The sequence below is a fragment of the Apus apus genome, chromosome 3 (assembly GCF_020740795.1).
Source record: "Apus apus isolate bApuApu2 chromosome 3, bApuApu2.pri.cur, whole genome shotgun sequence".
NCBI classification, from domain to species: Eukaryota; Metazoa; Chordata; class Aves; order Apodiformes; family Apodidae; genus Apus; species Apus apus.
This window is the reverse complement of record NC_067284.1, coordinates 18,679,614-18,698,290: the sequence shown is the minus strand read 5'-3', so window position 1 is coordinate 18,698,290 and position 18,677 is coordinate 18,679,614. Positions and strand designations below refer to the sequence as shown.

Below are 18,677 nucleotides of genomic sequence, written 5' to 3'. Positions count from 1 at the left end.
TCTAAATGTACTGAGGCTCCGTTTCCCAGGACGTGAACATAACGTGCCGGTAGAAGTAGAGAACCTGATTAATGCAATTACTAGATAATTTTTCTCCGGTATAGAAAGAGAATATTTCATTCTTGTTTATGATAAACAGACTATATTGCAAACCTCTCATACAAACAAATCTGGGGTTGTTGTGACTGAAATACAGGGGAGGGTCTTGTTGTATCCCAACAGAGCAGCATGAATTCACGCATTTTTTTTCTTATCACTGTTGCTTTTACTGGATGCTTAGCTGTCAACTTAAAAAATAATTTTGTAAGAGCTTAATGTTGTCTATTTTCCTTTTATTTCTGTATATGGAAGGAATATCAATTGTATACTTAAAACAGTAAGCCTTTTAGCAGTTCCTTGCTAACAAGGGAAAATTCACAGCCAAGGCCAGCTCCAGAAGCTTCCTACTGATACTGTAATATCCTATGTAACCTTGTCTTTTTTAGAAAGTACCAAATGCTGCTAACAGGAAATGACAGCTTGCACACCTTATTCCTGTAGCTTGAACTCTGACACAAGCTGTGCTTCTCTTTATGAGTGAACAGACAGGATAAAATTAGAGCACTACTCCTTAGCCAAATCCAAATTTGATTTCTGAAGTTGTTAGGTTATTGAATGTGTTAGGGTTGGTACCTCTGACATTTCTGATTTGTAGAGCAGTGACTTACTTTCCATGGGGTGTGCAGTAGTGGGCTGGTATCCCACAAGGCTGATAGGAGTGCTGTGGCATTGTCCCATGGACTCTGCATATGCTCTCCATAATCATACACTCTGTATTCATATGCATGTGCTCTGGGTGAGTGTATCAGGCACAATTGCAAGCCAAGGATCGGGAGCTGGTCTCTGACAACTCAGTAGCTGGTTATGATCCTGCTTATGTGAGCAGTGTAAGGATGGTTGGGGAAATCTGTGATGTGAAATACTTCCAAGTCAGGAATAGAAACTTTCAAACTGTTTTAAAGGAAATTTTCAGTACAAACCACTGAGTTTAACTGATACTGTGTTAAAAATTAACTGTTAATGAAGGTGTTCTATTTAAATCCTGTCATCTTAGAAATAAGATTAATAGGAGGACTTGGAGATGTCTTGAAGAACAAATCCCCCAAAGCCATTCTTGATCTTTCTCTTGATATTACTTTACATGAAGAGTGATTGACCATGTATGTATGTAGCTTCACAGGGCACTCTAAATACTGTATTTTTATTTAAGAACATAGCATTTGCATCATAGCATCATCAACTAATGTTTAGTGAAATTATTTTTTTAGTTTGGAAAAGCAAACTTAGCTTCTCACAATCTTAGTAAAAATTCAGATTTTTAGTAACTGGCTGTTTCTTAAGTCCAAAAGACTTGAATTCTTTCACTTTGTCACTCTACAAGACTGTTTTTGCCAAATGGCTACTCTACATGAAAAAGTGTCTTTATGTAAAAATAAACTGACATTACCTGTATATCTCCAATAGCTGTAATTAATCAGCCCTCTGATTTACAAACTCCAATTTTTCATATTCCTAACTCTGTTTCCTGTAGAAGGCTTTTGATGTTTGAAATGTTGTGTGACTTGATTGTATTCCAGAATTATAGTAGTTATCAAGCCAGCCATTTAATTGTGTAAACATAAAACTGAATGAATGTTATTTTGTCTGTACTTCCTTTCTAGTTGAGGCTTTATACAGGCCTTGAAATAGGGATCCTGTCATTATTTCCTTGAAAGACTTAACAATTATTTATGCTATTGAAGCAGAGGGGTCAGTTAGCTGAAGTAATGGTTGAAACTAGTTGATAGGTATTTCTTTCTGATTTCTGGAGATGGGATAGGTTGTGCAGGGGAAGTTTCATGCAAAATACTTCTGCACAGCCCCTTTGGGGTTATGAATAGAAGTGAGCTGAATACGTTTTTTATTATTATTATTATTATGACAAATAGTTATACAGATAGAGAGAAACTTGGAGGAATTATGTTCCTGAAATTCTACCACTTATCAGGCATGAGCCAAAAGTAGCCAAGTGACTCTTTTAAGGCTGGTCTTCCCAGTGTTGTTCTGTAATAGACCTTGAACCATGTGTATCTCAGTTGTAATCCAGTTGGGCTCTGAAACAATGTGTTTGGTTGCTTAAATTATCTGCCTTCAATGCAACTTCATGCTGTTAAGTTTGATTTTATTTAAAACTACTCAAACACCTCCTCTTGTTTGAACTCCCCCCACACTTCTTTTAATGTGGTAAATTTTCACTTCTCAAGTTCTGGCCTTGATCATCAAAACACAGGCTTGCAAAGTTAGCTATAAGAGACCTCTAAAAACTAGAGAGAACTGTACTTGTGTGGCTTACCTAGTCTTTGGATATGGAGGTAAGGGAAGCGTCTTCTGCTGTAGAGGAAAAAAAATCAAGCTTAATGTGGGAAAGATGTGACACAAGAACATGCTTCTGGCTATTTGTTTTCCTTAATCAGAAACTATTTCAGTGGATCAAGCGGTGAGTGAATAGTCTCACATCAGTAGTCTCAAAAGACTAAAGGTTTAATGTCTCTGAAGAACATTTTAATTGAGAATAAAGATACAGGAAACTGTTGCACAGTTTCCTTTGCTTCAAGTTCTTTATGTATGTGTTCTGCAAGATATTTTGTTCTGAGAAGACTTTTTTAATTCACCACGTCTGATTCAGTGGACATGATTAACATTCTAGTTAACCATTTTGTGTTGTGGGCTGTGCGTATGTGATGGATTTTTTTCTTTATCTTTCCTCCCCCCCTTTGAGAGTCTATGAATTAAAAATGGTTGGAGATGGTGGATGTAGTCCTACCTTTTGGGAGGAGAAGTAAGCAGCCTCCAGTTAAGTTGAAATGGTCTTTGAAGCAGCAGGATGAGACTGAAAATGACCAATAATAATTGTATTGCTTTGAGCAATCCTTGTTTAATCCCTGTTTCTAGTGTGTGGTGTTGCAAGAAGAGAAACTTGGAGAAGTTGCTGTAATTCTGCCTTGTTCTTTTGTTCTTCCCTGGGTGCTCACTGGAGGAGGGACTATTTTGTGTTACCTAGCTGTTCTTGTGTTGAATTACACAAAATACAACTGCTTCTTTCTTGTTTTCCTTCTCTTCTCTGTATCTGATATATAAAAGTACTTGCCTTCTGTTTGTGATCTTTACTTGTATCTCAGCTTCGAGAAATTATAGATGTTTCTGGAAAATACTCATGCACAACTTGACTGAAATCTTCAGTAGCAAGACCACTTGTGCACTATGAATTGCACAGGGGAATAATGCAGAGAGAGTGAGCACTGCATGTGCGTGCTTACACTGATGTAACCGCTGAGGTTTTTTGCTAAGTTTTTGGCCAGAAAGTGATGTTCTTTCAGGAACTGGCCAGCAACCGTTCAGGAGGAGTCAGAAGAGAGGTGTAGATTTTCTTGCAGTTAATTCGCTATTCCACAAGATGGAGCCAGTTATTTGACAAATCTATCAACGGGCAGCAGAGAAACAGAAGAGAACTGAAGTCACCTCACAGTACTTTGTGGTCAAAGGAGACAGGCAGGGTTCAGTTGAGTGAAAGGAAGAATTGTAGTCTGTCAAAAGTCTTTGAAGATGTTGGCCCAAGATAAGTTTGCTACAGGCTGTATTGAGATGCAAAGCAGTTAGTGCTCTGTTACATTAAATACTTGGCTTCCTTTCTTGTAGAATTGTTAACTGCAGGAATTCAGAATGAAAACTTTGGTTTTAAGTGCTTCTGTAATACAAACCTTATTTAAACTTAGTCTTAACAATCTGTTCATTGTTTCTTCATTTAGAACTTGGTCTCAAACTTATTCTTGTGGCTAACTGGTTTTATGTACATAGTGTGAAGGGTTCAGAGTAGTTTGCTGAGATGTAAAAGTCATAATTTGCTTTGATAGCAAATATAAAATTGAAAGGCTGAGTGTTTACTCCTTTTATCCCACTTCTGACCTCTATTTGCTCTCTGTAAGTTGAGATGTTTAGTACAAGTGTTGTTTAGTACAAGCACTTGTGTTGCAGCAAAATAAGTGTTTCAAGATTAACCTGCAGTTAAACTAAGCTGAGCATACCGTAGTGGACTGATGGAGAGAAGGAAACTGAGCTATTGTGGGTAAGAGAGGCGGCCATCATCCTTCTTCTACTTTGTAGTCGTATCTGCATTAAACATATGCTTGCTTCATTGTGGACATCTCCCAGTTCTGTCATATCCCAGTACTTTTGTTTCATTCTGCCTCTTTTGTTTGTTCTAGTCTTCACCACTTTACTTTTTTGTTTAAACTTGTGTGGGAGATAAACCTACTCCTGCTCAGTCTTGTCTGGTAGTTTACAAGCTTTCTCACAAGCTGCTTTCTCCAGCTAGAAGCTGAGTAGAGGATGGAGTGTTGACTGAGAGGTTCAAAGCAGTACTTTCATACAGGCTAATCAGAATAGAGCTAAAGCAATGTTTCATGCTGTACTGACTGCTTGAATTCATACACAGTTCGGATATGAGGCTTCCATGTTTTTCATAATGCAGGTAAAAGCACTTTTCCCCTGAGCGTGTTAAGTGGTATCTTTATAAGTCTTTTTTGTGTGTAGGGTACAGGCCTGTGCATCCACTGACACAAAGTGAAACTCGAGGGCTTTTTAATAAACCTTAAACCTTGGACTTCTAGAAAATAACATACTTTGGCTGTATCAGCTTTAGCTTTATCCATTCTTGTCATCATTCTTGCTGTAGATCAGCTGTACCCATTAAAAATTTATTGTATCCACTGTAATTTCTTCAGTAGGTTGCATGAGCAATGCTGTGCATGTTTACTGAAGCTTCAGTGAGCTTTCTGATATGAAGGAGTAGAACATAGGGTCTAAACTGCATGAGTTATGGGGGTGGGGAAGAAAGGAATATAAGGGAGTATATGGACACACATTAAGTATGTGCAATGTACTAGTCCAGTTGAAATAATACAGAGAAGAGCTATACTAAAAAACTTAGGTCCTGAAGAGAAGTGTGGGGAAAAGTGGGAAGATTTTTGAAGTTGGGAGAAAAGCTTTCAACTAGCCAGAAAATATGTAAAAGGGATGTGTTTTCACAAAATTCATACTTTGAAATGCATTTTAGAATAAAAGAATGCCATGTGAAGATGGATGGCTTTTTCAGTGTTGTAAAAAATTGGCTTGAAATCAACATATGTAAAGATTTATGTCTAAAACTATGTACATTACTTTCAAGCTCTTCATTACTTAAGTTTTAAACAGCTTAAGTAGTTTTTTGAAATGGTCTGAGTTCTTTGGCAGTCCCATTTCTGCAAGTAGGGAGAATGTTCTGTACACTAGCTATACTGGTATGGAAGTTTACTGTTACTGGAAAAAATTCGTCAGGTTGCTTCTTAAATTCACAAGTTGTCTAGCAATTCTAAATACTTAAACAACATACCAGGAAATGTGTCTTGTGGCTACATAGTTCTTCTGCTCTTACAGTCTAGATGGTCTCTAATAAGAGACTTCTTAAATACTCTGAAATGTGTCACAGTTAATGATGTTTCTACACGTCTAATTGCGTTCCAGTTTCTGTTCAAAACTTGACACACAATTCCTGAACACAATCTAATGTAGTACAGGGTATGGTGGGTTGACCTTGCTGAGCAGCCGAACACCGACCACCCAGCACCACCCTTTTTTGTGTTCTCCTCTGCTGGGGAATGCGAGAAAATGGAAGGTGCAAAAAATTGTGGCTTCAGATTGTGACTGCTTAATAAGGAAAGCAAAAACTGCACATGCAAGAGAAGAGAAAAGAGAAATAAATTCACTACCCTTCAGCAGTCAGATTTGCACCGATGTCCTGGAAAGCAGAAGCTTGGTGTTGGTAATGGTTGTTAGGAAGGCAGATGCTGTAACCAGAAATGTCTTCCTTTCCTCTGCCTTCTTCCCTGCACCTTTTGTTTCTGAGGACAGTGTCATATAGTTTGGGATGTTCCTTTTGTCGGTTGGGGTCTGGTGTCCCTGACTGTCTACACTCCTGGCCTCTTATCCACCCACTGCCTACTGGGTGGGAGTGGGAAAGAAAGCCTTGACTGTGCAAACACAGTCCAGCTGTAGCCAAAGCAGCAGTGTTATCAGTGCTGTTTTAGTCACAAATCCAGAGCACAGCTCCATATGAGCTGCTCTGAAGCAAGTTAACTGAATTCCAGCCAGGCCCAGTACAGTGGGAAATGTTGGTTGATATTCTCCGTTTAATGTGTAACAGCCAAAACTGAGTTTTTCTGAAGCCATATGGCAGCTCAAATCCATCCTTCTGTTTAGCTCTTAACAAGAAGTTTGAGCTTGTGCAGTGTTTAAATTTCAAATAAAAACTTAATCACTGCCTTTTATGAAGGTAACTAAGTTACACTTGACAATAATACTAAATATGCGTAATAAAGCTTGTGGGTTTTTATTCAAGATTATTTTAAGGGTTACTTAAATTGTTAATGTCACACCATCCTAAGAAAGACTGTCAGGTCTTCACAAGAACGATCTAGCACATTCAAGATCTTGTCTAGAAAATGGCACACACCTTCCCAGATGACCTTGCCTAACTACCTATTAAGAACTGAAAGGAAATTTAAGTGTAATCAGTAGGAAAATATAAGAAAGAAGTTTAGATTGAAGAAAAGATAGATAAATCAGATTCTCATCTTGGAAGCACCAATCTGCTTCATTATTGCTGAAGCTTTTTCCTTGATTCATCCAGGCAGTGTTTCAAGGGCTTCATACTATAGTAATGTTTAGTCTAGTATAAACATTGGTCATTTTCAGGACAGTACAAATCCTGTGGTGCTTTTCCTTAAGATAACTTTAGCAAAAGCTGAAAGAGGCAGGCAATATTTTTAAGCAGTTATCTGTATCTTAAATGACTGAAGAAATTACTGGAAACATATTTTTACATCTGAGTAGTGCATTGATAGTGGGTGCAGCAAGTGGTGGAAGTGCAGCTCAGCTCTTCTAGTAAAAGGCTTGTATTGAAATGTCTTTCAAAAAAATAAAATTACAGCTGTATTAAAACTTAGTCTTTCATGTTAATATTGGCTGATAAATAAAGCTGGGGGACTTTTCATAAGGTGTGTGTAGCAACAGGACAGGGGGTAATGGCTTTAATCTAGAAGAGAGTAGATTTAGTTTAGACATTAGGAGGACATTCTTGATTGGGAGGGTGGTGAGACACTGGAATAGGTTGCCTAGAGAGGTTGTGGATTCCCCCTCCCTTCAAGTGTTCAAGGCCAGGTTGGATGGAGCTTTGATCAGCTTGGTCTAGTGGGAGGTGTCCCTGCCCATGCAGGCGGGGTCAAACTAGATGATCTTTTGGGTCCTTTCCAACCCAAAACATTCATGATGCTATAAATAACCTAAAATAACAGTCGTCAAGATTCTTAACATTCAGTTTTCATTTCTGAAGCCAAATGTCTGTTTTCATAACTGGTTGGCAAAACATGTACAGCAGATAAACTAGGTTACTTTTGTTAATTTTGCTGAAGAAAAAACAAATGTATCTTTAAGGACTCAATGAGAAAAAAGCTGTGAATAGTTCTAGTAAGGACAAAATGTTTCCTGTGTACAGAAATAAGGATCCTGACTTCATACATATATTGCTTATTGAATCAGGCTGAATTACTGTTAAGTATTTATTGCACAGGAAGGTTTGCAGACTAAGCTTTAATTGACTGTTTAGCAAAGTCAAGCACAGCAGAAAATATTTTGTATCTTTTGTGTACTGTTTTAACTGTGGCTGTAATTGATCAATTTGTATTAATTAACACATTTTTCATTTGGAGTGTTCAATATTGAATATTGTCATTATTCTGAAATAAATTGAGAGACTACATGTGAACATTTTTGCCTGGCATCAGGTTTCTGTTATTCCACTGCTTAATTTGTTGCTTTATTGCTTAAACATTTGAATTCCCAAAGTTATTTCAGAAGTACAAATTAATGAAATTTGAGCTTCCAGGAAAATGTAAAACTGTTCTGTTCCAGGAGAAAAACAACTAATTCACAAGTTGTTATGATCTTTCTTTTTGTTAAGAAAATTTTAAGTTAAAATGTTAAACTATGAGGTTACTCTTCCCTCTAGGTTTATTAGGATAGAATTTAGTCATGAGAAGTTGTCATCCCAGACTTGTCTCATTAATGTAGAATTTGCCTATCTGGGATATTATAGTTGAGGAAGAACCATAAGAATAGGAAACACAGGGGATGTGTAGTTGTACAAATTCTGTGTTAAAGAGTTTATAGTGGCTGTGTAAACACCCTGTAGGATAAAAATATGGACAGCACATAGATGCTACAGATAAAAGCCTCTCGTCCCTATAGTAGCCTGTCCAAAACTTGGGGGAAAAAAACTGGGCAAGCTGTTAGGCACGCAAGACCTTGCCTTACCTTTTTGTTTCCAAACTATCATGGGCTACATTAAGCAACTGCAAATGCTGAAGTACTTGATCTACATGGAGTGGCTAAGGAGGATTTTGGATTAAGCTTCTTCTGGTGTACGACTTCAGCTGAAACTTCATTAGTATGTTGAGGCAACCGGTCTGGAAAACTGCACATGCTGGAGCATTAAAATTTGAAGTATGTAAATTGTAAGTGGGCTCTTCCTGTACTATAATTCTATACAGACTGTAAGTACAGGATGAGTATTTTGTGTCTCTAGTGTTTCATGGGGCCAAGGGGCAGGAAAGGCAGGTCAGCAAGTTGCTAGTTGTTGAACTATTTAAGACACACATTGTAAACAGGTTGACTGTTTGTTCTTACCTGACAACTAGTAGTTTTAACTTAGAAGTGCCATGTGAGAAATAATGTGTTTGTTTTACTGAGTAACTATTAGATCTTTTGACCTGTGAAATGTAATTTTATGATGGTAGCACTTATTTTGAAAACTGCCAGTCATCTTAAAAATTTTGGTTTTAAGGGTCAAGCAGTGGACATTAGGTGGTCTGACTTCTTGAGATCTTGAACGAAACAAATTGAAAGCAAGGTGGTGACCCAAAATATAAACCATATTTCCAGTAAGAAGAGGAAAGTTTCTTGCAAGAAAGCTGGCAAGTCTCGAACATCTCTTGGGATTTTCAAATACCAGCTCAAAGGAATCGAGTCTGAAAGGTTTTCTCCTTCTCTGTTTTGACTCTTGCTGAACAGTGCTAGCACACTACTTTTTTTTTTTTCTCCCCCCCCGGCAGAGGAGTAGACTGGGGGGAGGTGGGCAAGAACTTGGGATGAGCCATAAAACTTGATGATCTTAACGGTTTTTTCCAACTGATATGCATCTATCATTTCATACCATATGATGATGTGCTCAGTGGTAAATGCTCAAAAAAAAAAAAAAAAGGGAGAAGGGACATTCCTGGTTATGCTGTTGTCTTCCAAAGTGTTGTGTGTGCTTGCTGAGGCCCAGCTTTCTTGAAAGTGGCTGCACACCTGCCTGCCGATGGGTAGTAGTGAAGAAATCTTTTTTTTTTCTCTCCGTTGGTTCTGTGCAGTTCTTGCTTCATTTATTAAAACTTGCTATTTCAGTCTGCCTGTCTTTTCTCACCTTCCTTCTGTTCACTCGCTGTCCTGTGGGAGAGGAGAGGGAGTGAGCGTCTTTGTAGGTGTTTGGCTGGGATCAACCCAACACAGTCCTCAGCTAAAGATTAGGAGAGGGAGGCATAAAATTGGTTTTTAGGCTCCAGGAAAGTGTCCATACAGTATATTAATATTGAAATGCAAACTGCTGCAGTTGCATGAGTGGTCTAGATGCACATCTGTCATACAAAGGCAGAGAATAATTGCTTGAAATGTTTTTCAGCTCTTCAATGCGTCTTCTTACTTTTGATGGTTAGTGTCTGTACTCCTTAGAGCTCAGAACTAGATGGACTTTAAAAGAGTGCCTTTAACAGTGATAGTGTACAGAGCTCTAATGATATAAGTAAGAGTTTTTATTTGTGTGGTAACTTCAAGGCAAACATCCCAAGTGTCACTATGGGAGTTTAGGCCAGTGTCCTTTAGATCTGCCTCATTATGCCAACACAGCAAAGAAACAGTGCTAAGGTTCATAAATCAACTCAAATCTGTAAGAAAATTCATTGTGTTGTGAATGGCAAACCATGCTGTAGCTTAAGAATCAAGGGCACTGAACGCATTCAGTTTTCCACTATTCTTAGTCATTAATATCTTAGTCAGTTAGTTTTGCAAATCTCTGTATAATCAATCCCTAAGAGCTTGCATGCTACTGTTGTGAAGTCTGTGCTGTATGAGGTATTAAAGGATTTGTTGCGTTAATATAAGATTGCCCTACATTTAATTTCAAGTTAGGTGCAGATGCATGTCTTAGGAAGCTTTTAATTTCAGAAAGAAGTGCAACTTCTGATTTCTGCTGATGCTTGCATCTGATGCATAGCTGTAAGGATTATTCACGTTGTAACCAAAGTCCTGTTGTTACTACTAAGCCAACTTCCTAAAATATATTAGGAGTTTTTTTACCAGGGGGAGGGTGATGGACACAACGTATGACTTCCTAGCTTAATCTGGCTAACTCAAATATGATGTGAGTTTTGAAATGCTTTTTATCCATTCCCCTTAGGTCCAAGATGGGCCTCTTGGAACACCGGTGTTTTTATTTGCATCAGATGTGCTGGAATACATAGAAATCTTGGGGTCCATATATCAAGGGTCAAGTCTGTCAACTTGGACCAATGGACACCAGAGCAAATACAGGTAAAATATCATACAATGTGTTTTCAATTTGAAGGGAATACTAGGAATCCTTTTGAAACTATTTAATTTGTCGTGATGCCCCAACATAAACGTTTTACAATCAGAGTGGTTCTTGATGTGTTATAATTCTACTGTAGTGAGTTTGAATTCTGAAAACTCACTTCAGAAATTGGCTTAGCTATCTTTATAGTTTTAGATGCATTGTACCTTGCCACAGAGACTCTGAAAGCTGCTTCTTCATTGTATCTGTAGAAAATGTGTTGTAAGGCATTTCCTTTTCAGCAAGGTAGCATTCACACATTTGTCTGATGCTTGATTACACTCTTTTGGTGTACTAAGCACTGAATTTTTCAGGTATGCTCCAGTCTGAGACATCTTTCTGCTGTCAGACAAATGTTCCTTCTGTTCTGAAGAGCCATCCTGAGAGAGGAAAGCTTATCTTTCACTGGAGGGGCTAGTTTACACTGTAAGCAGCAATTGTGGTGTTAGTTTTTGTCCAGCAAGTCTTGGCAGGCAGCCCTTCTGTGTCATGGGGGCATTTCCCAAGACACACATGGCAGCAGAGAGATCTCCAAGTTAAAAATCTGCTGTGTCATTTAAGCACAGCAGTAGCATTCTGACTGTTTCAGTATTTAAAGTATTGATGGACTGATGAGCTAACTGTTTGCTATGACTCTTCCTCAGTGCATGCAGGAAATGGGAAATACTAAAGCAAGACTACTCTATGAAGCTAACCTACCAGAGAACTTCCGAAGACCTCAAACAGATCAGTATCCTTTTTGGTTTAGCTTTCACACTGAAATGACTTTTAATGCAATTTTTGTTTTATGACTGTTTCAAGGAACTGCTATGTTTGGCAACTCGCCCTATTTATGTCATTGATATTGTTGTGTAAGAAGTGACAGTGGAAGTTGGGAATGGTTCAGAAAAAATTTAAATTACTTCAGAGATAGGGAATCTACCTAGTAATGAGATTTGGCAAGCCCCATTTATTTTTGCATTCAGAACAGGTGACTTCACAAATTCCCTATATGTAGGAAGTTAGTGATACTAGAGAGCTCTTGAATATTCTGTCTTTATCTTGACTAACTGCCAGCTAAAGTTAGAAGCATTTGAGCAGGAAATAATGAGATGGATCATAAAGTAAAATAAGCCATTGGATCTTACTGAAGTATGGATGTCCTCTAGATTTAAGTCTTCTGTAAGCATTTTTTGTATTTTTAAATATTAAGTTGGCACTTCAGTATTTTTTGGTGTTAAAGGGTATGTGTTCTGTGCAGTGTGCAGCACAGATGACTAGCATGGGAATATCTAAAGAAACCAGACTTCCTGATGGGCATGACTTAAGGGGATGTGAGGTTATCACCACATATTTGGAAGGGGAGGGTTTGAAGAGAAACCACCAATAAATAGCTTCCCTCAAAAAACATGCTTTTCAAATGTACTGATGTCTTAGCGTAATGTATAATATAATTAATTTAGATTTTTATTAACTCCTTGTTTAGTGATGTTATTCCACAGGTAGGTTTTGCTTCTCTTGATCTTAGTGAAGCTCTAACTGTAATGAGATATCTTAGCATGATACAGGCTATGGAGGCTGATAAACGGACTTAGTTGTAGCAGGATCTGAATTTCCTCCTATATCCAAAAGTGATTGTGGTTGTTCTACTTGTTAGATGCTGTGCTCAATGTGCTGCATGAAGGGTTAAACTCCTCGTTATAAAATGCACTTGAGCGAAACAGATACGTTTCTTCACGTTCCAGTACCTTTTAAATTAAACATACATACACATAAGAAAAAGCAGCTGGAACTAGGTAGCACTGTAGTATTCCAGCTGTAATATTCTAGAACTTTATTTTTTGCCGTAAGACTGAAATACTTTGACTAAAATTTACTCAAAAGTGAATCTTAAAGCTGTATGTTTTGTTATTTTGTTGACAGTGTATACCTTGAAATAATTACACAGCTTTTTGAACTGTTTTCAGTTTTGTAAGTGGTGGACTTGGTCAATTGAATATATTTCATTGCATGTGTTCTTTTTACTAAAAATACAGTGCCAGGAGAGAGGAAGCCAACATTTTCTGTTTTATTTCTTAATTTCCCCACGACTTTGGCAACTACTTACCTATTTGGCATTCATTACAAGCTGTTGTGTTATAGGCTTTTTTTGCCTTTTCTCTTTGCCCTTGGTATCACTACAAAATAAGCATTGTGTCTCATCAGCATTCTGGTTATGAATATTCTCAAGATGCTGAATGTTCTTTTGGATTAACTTCTGCATGTAATGATCACTTTTGTATATGTTATTATTCTCTGTTGGTGTTTAACTTCTGTAGCACTTTAATACACTTATTTCTGCTTTTTAGGTAGTAGAATGGAGTCATGGGAGAAACATGTATATGGAATCTGCTCAAACTGTCCAGCTGAACATCCCCCATCACTTCTTAATCACAAGACTGACCTTTCTGGGCATTTTTTTATTCTTCTCTTTTACTTGGCAAAGATGTTCTGGCAAACAGCCTAACTTTGAGAATCATCTTTGTGGTTTTTTATATGTCAACTTTAGTTTCCTGTTTGAAAGTTGTTTGTTTTTTTTCCAAGAATAGATTAAATCTTTTTTTATCTCTTCATTTTACTTCCTAAAACAGTTTTGGCATCTGTTCAGGTTGACTTGAATTCACACAGAATCACACAGAATCTTGGGGGTTGGAAGGGACCTCAAAAGATCATCTAGTCCAACCCCCAATTCTTTTGTTAGCAAGACACAGTAGGTTACTGATCTAAAGAAAATTAGATGCAATCAAAAAATTTGCACATATTGAAGTAGGATAACTTCAATAAAGTGCATATATTTTAAAATACCCAACTTAATACTCCAGTGTTATAAGATACTGAAAAATTAAGTACAAAATTTAAATACTTACGATTCTGTGTTAGTAGTTTTTTAATTACAGCTTTCTAATTGACTGAAATATTGAGTGTGCATTTTGGGAAACTGCTAAAAATAGGGAAATATTTATTCAAAGGAAGTAAAATATCTAACATAAAAACCTTAACAACCAAAATTTAACATTTAACAAGATAAATGTGCCAACTGAAAATGCTGATTTTGGCAAATAACTGAAACGTTTTATTTGAAAAAAGGATAGATTGTATGTAGAAGGTATTTTACAACAGTCAAATTCTGACTCTTCTGTTTAATTCTAAATTCTTTAATTTAATAGTTATCCAGTTATTACCCAAAAGCGTGAAAAAAATTTCCCTTTTTCTATCTTCTCCCCCCACCCCCTAGGTTATATGATGTGGTAATTTGGACTGCAAGTTGAAAATAAACTGAGGGAGTCCTGTTTAGCCTTAGCAACATTTGAAAAGTTGTAGGAATTACACAACTCCCATTAATCTGTAATTTGGTAATATGCATGGATTTTTTGGCAAAATGACAGTCTTTTGATATGGCAGAAGAATAATTCAGTGGTAGTTCTAAGATAATTCTATGTTCAAGGTGTCCTTTAGAAAGTAGATATATTTGGAAAGAGGTAGAAAAGAATATTTTATGATATGTTACTTTTATTAAGCAGTGTCTTCAGGTGACACTTGCATACAATTTTAAACTAAATGTGGTTGTTGATGATACATTTGATGCACAGAATGAAGAAACTGAGTGCTCTGAGCTCAGTGTTAATCTTGAGAGGTGGTATGTGAAGCTAAGGTACCTTTGATTGAAGAAAAATTGCTGTGGAAGTTTAAGATGCAATGAATCTGAGCTTCCACAGTTGCAATTTTGATTTTTGAATGGATAATTACATTGCTGAACAAATGAGTTACAATTTATTCTACAGAGGCCAGTATATCAGCTTTACTAAAGTTACCTAAGGTTTACTAAAGTATTCACACTTCGTGACATGAGCTGTTTATTAAGCTGGGAGAGTAATTGAGGACAACTAGCTGTCCTTTTTGTATTTGATCTAGTGAGTTGTCAGTTCTGGTCTTCTACATCAATATGCTTACTGCTCCTTCCACCTTTTCTTCAATTTATTTTTATCACTACTGTTTTAGTTTCATTTCACTTCCACAGAGATGTTTGTTGTGATAGGAGATTCTCAAGTAGGACTTGGCTGTCTCAGAGAAATGTTTATGATTAGCTGTTGATACCTAATACAATTTGTGCACATCAGAGAACAGGTACATACATTTGACCTTTTATCTGAAGAGAAAGTATATTTTCCTGTGTTATGATGGTAAACTGTACTTCAATTCTTTACTGTATACAAGTACTTTTTTTCCAGTATTTGCAGTATTACGGCCCTGTACCTTATAAATACCAAGTGAAAATGTCCTAACTGGAACACTGAGTTACTTCTAGTATATCTGTCTCATACCGTTTCATTAAGAGATTAAATTGAATAATTCTCTGTAGTAAAAAGCTCTTTTTGGACACTGCTGTTGTTCTGTGTAGAGCAGTTTGTTCTGTAGTTCTTTAATTTTAATAACCTGTCAGCTTTTTAGGGTAATGTTGCTGTTTATCTGAATGCATATTTTCCTTTAACTAGCTAATTCCAGAGCTGTGGAATTTTTCATCAGGGATAAGTATGAAAAGAAGAAGTATTATGATAAAAATGCAATTAATGCCTTCAATGTAAGTAAACAGTTTCACCAAGAATTCTGTCATTTCCCTTTTTTGAAAGCTGCATAAGAGAAATGTGGAAAAATACATATATATAGAAATGTCTTTTTTGGTACCAAGCTAAATTCTATATTTTGTGTATCTTGAAAGCTATTCCTAGGTTCTGTAAGTTCAGCATACATTATATATTACATTTATAACAGCAAAGCGTTATGATCCAGCAAATAGCTTGCTTCTGACTCTTAATCTTGTGTTTTTCTCTTTCAGTGAGAGGTAGTTCTTCAACAACTCACTTTGAGCCCTTTTTGAGTATCTTTTTCCATATTCCGGGGATAAGATAGGATTACTGTTTCTGGTGATTTTGTCTTCCCCCATTCTCTGTAATGCCTTGATGAGGAAGCCTAGAAATCATAGACCTCTTCTGCAGGTCTTAGTCCTGTGCTGAATTCCAGACTATGCTTGCTGCAAGGTGGACTGTTAAAAGAGGACAGGGGCAGTATGGCAAACAAGATGTTTAATCATGTAGCTACATGTTCACTGCAGTAAGCTGGTGAGAGCTTTCTTGGCAAAGCACTTTTGACAATGTCAGCCTTTACTGAAGCCTGTTTGGTTATTTGAATGCAGCTCTTTTGGGGTCATACAATCTGATTATATATGTATTTATATAGGTATATGTATTCTTAAACACTTGCTACCCTATACCTACATTATTTAAGTAACTTTCTCTGACTAGACAGTGAACTTTGGCACAGAAACGAGTGCAAGGGGGTACATAAAGAGTGGGAATTTATGCTGCCTTTGCTGCCTGAGAAAATGGATCTTTGATAGTTTTGGTTGAGAAGGATTAAAAAAACCCTGGACACTAGAGAAGTGTATTTCATTAAGTATTGTTGAAGTAGGGGGAAAGTTTATTCACTTAAAAGGCAAAATATGAATTGTGGTTTGAGTTATAGTGTCAGGTACCCTTCTTTACTTTTATTCAAAAGTAGAAAGTAGGAAGGGTTTTTTAAAATTATACTTCTTTGAAAAGTTATAAACACCCTCAAGATCTTTCTAAACAGAGAATTCTGGTATCTAATGGAATAGCTTACTGCTGCCTTAACACGTTTGAAGGAGTAATCAGATTTTGCTTATCATATTGCAGACTAATATGAATCACTTTACCTATCGTAGCAGTGATAGAAACCAGACAACCTAAGGAGATGCATGTCACTTCCGAGTTGGGAACACCATTTTATTTCTTCCTACCTGGGCTTTTCTTTCACTAACTGATAATGTGAGTGGCCTGGTCTCTGAGATGGGGGAAAAAATCTGATTATGAAATATTTTAGCAATAGATGACTCATACACATTCACATTCATCTGCTTTACTTCAAGGCCATCAAACAGCAGGTTTGAGGTAGGCAATCTGAAATCACAGTTACAGAAAAATCATAAAAGCAGACAATATTAAATTGATTGAGCCAGTGTAGCACCTGTAGTCCTAGTGTGCTGCTTGTATTGGGTAACCTCCTTGGCTTTGGTCCCAGCCCAGCTCACATGTGCTTATAGTGCTGTGGCTGGTATTCAGCAGTCATCATTTGAGTAGGCCTGGGACTGACAGGGAAGAAGAAGAAAAGGTGAAGCTGGAGCTCCATTCTGTGTCTGATCTGCTTTTCTGCTCCTGGATACTGTTGGCAGGAAAAGAGGGGAAGATACTTCCAGCACATGAATATCTGTGGTGAGTTTAAGAACAGGGTGTGGAAGGGAGTTCTGCCACAGTGCATGTTTCTGTGTCCCTGTGCAAGGGTTGGTGATGGTTTCTGAAGCTTTCTTTTTGCAGTCCTGAGGCCATCTGCAATGCCTTCCCTCTTCCCACTCTGCCAGGAGGTGGCTAAGAACTATGGGGCAGCTGTGGAGAAAGGGGGAGATTGCTGCTTGTAACCTGCAGCCCTCTGCTGTGAAAGCTCTTGCTAGCATGATATTTTCATCAGTAGTAGTCTTGTGAACTATTTTCCTGGGATGTCTGTGCTATGTCATGGCAAAATCTTTTCTTCTGGAAAATGTCTTCACTTTTGTGTAGCACTGCCTGTGTCCCGTTTTTAATGGAAATCAGCTTTGCTGGGGCGGTCTGAGCTTTTAACACGCTTTTTGTTGCTACCTTTAAAGTAGCAATGCCTTCTGCACAGAACACAGAAATGCAGAAACAGGCTTGCTGTTCCCTAAGGGTCACTTTCCTTAACCAGTAATTTTGCTGAGGTGGCATTTAAAAATCTGTGAGGATTTCCCAGGTTTGGTCTGCTGTCTGTGGTAAAAGCTCCCTGTAGCATAAAAGTTGTTTTGAATAGATTATCTTAAAATATGCAGTACTGTATTTCTTGTAGCCTAATTTTGGCAAGATCATAGTATTTTCAGGTTTGTTTGACAGGACAACATTTGTGTTAATGTGTCCTGTCTGTTGGAGCCCAGGAGTAGGAGCACCTCTCCTATGAAGACAGGCTGAGAGAGTTGGGGCTGTTCAGCCTGGAGAGGAGAAGGCTCCTGGGAGAACTTATTGCAACTTCTAGTGCCTGAAGGGCCTACAGGAAAGCTGGGGAGGGGCTTTTTTAAAGGCTTGTAGTGAGAGGATGAGGGGTAATGGATCAAAACTGGAAGAAGGTAGATTTAGGTTAGACATTAGGAAGAAATTCTTTAGTGTGGGGTTGGTGAAACACTGGAACAGGTTGCCCAGGGAAGCTGTGGCTGCCCCGTCCCTGCAAGTGTTCAAGACCAGGCTGGATGGGGCTTGTAGCAACCTGGTCTAGTGGGAGATGTCCCTGCCCATGCAGAGGTGGTTGGAACAAGATGATCTTTAAGGTCCTTTCCAACCCAAGCCGTTTTATGATTCTATATGATAGAATATATATGTCAAAGTTTAGTTCTTGGTTCTGTGATGTTCAGAATTAATGTATCTTCCGATACAAAATTTTTATTTACAACTGTTGATTGAGTAGTTTTGTTTTCTGACACACTATGATAACAAAATTAACTAGTGCAGAGTCCAGTAGTGCTATCAATTGTGCAGAATTAAAGAAGGCAAATATGAAAAATTAAAACCTTTTTTCCACAGTTTACTGAAAAACAATGCAGGATAAAGCTATGGGCAAAAAAAAAGCATCTGCAGTTTGTTTGGCTAGTTACAATTTGAATAGAGTAATGCATTTAAATAGAAATAAAATATACATTAGAAAAATCTGATTCTGACTGAAAGCAGCCTGACTTTAAGAAACAATTAAAATCTATTAAAATTCATAGATCTTAAAGTTTTCTCATGCATCACTTTTGGGAAAATGTGAA

General features: G+C 37.5%; 1 protein-coding gene across 2 annotated transcripts in view; it reads left to right on the top strand.

The window, feature by feature from the left end:
• SMAP1 (small ArfGAP 1) overlaps positions 1 to 18,677 on the top strand; it is an 87,908-nt gene that overhangs the window by 13,269 nt on the left and 55,962 nt on the right. For both annotated transcript variants that reach the window (XM_051613495.1, XM_051613494.1), the window contains exons 2-4: positions 10,604 to 10,737; positions 11,422 to 11,507; positions 15,299 to 15,374. In XM_051613495.1, coding sequence (XP_051469455.1) covers positions 10,604 to 10,737; positions 11,422 to 11,507; positions 15,299 to 15,374 — 296 coding nt within the window. The remainder of the gene's footprint in view (positions 1 to 10,603; positions 10,738 to 11,421; positions 11,508 to 15,298; positions 15,375 to 18,677) is intronic.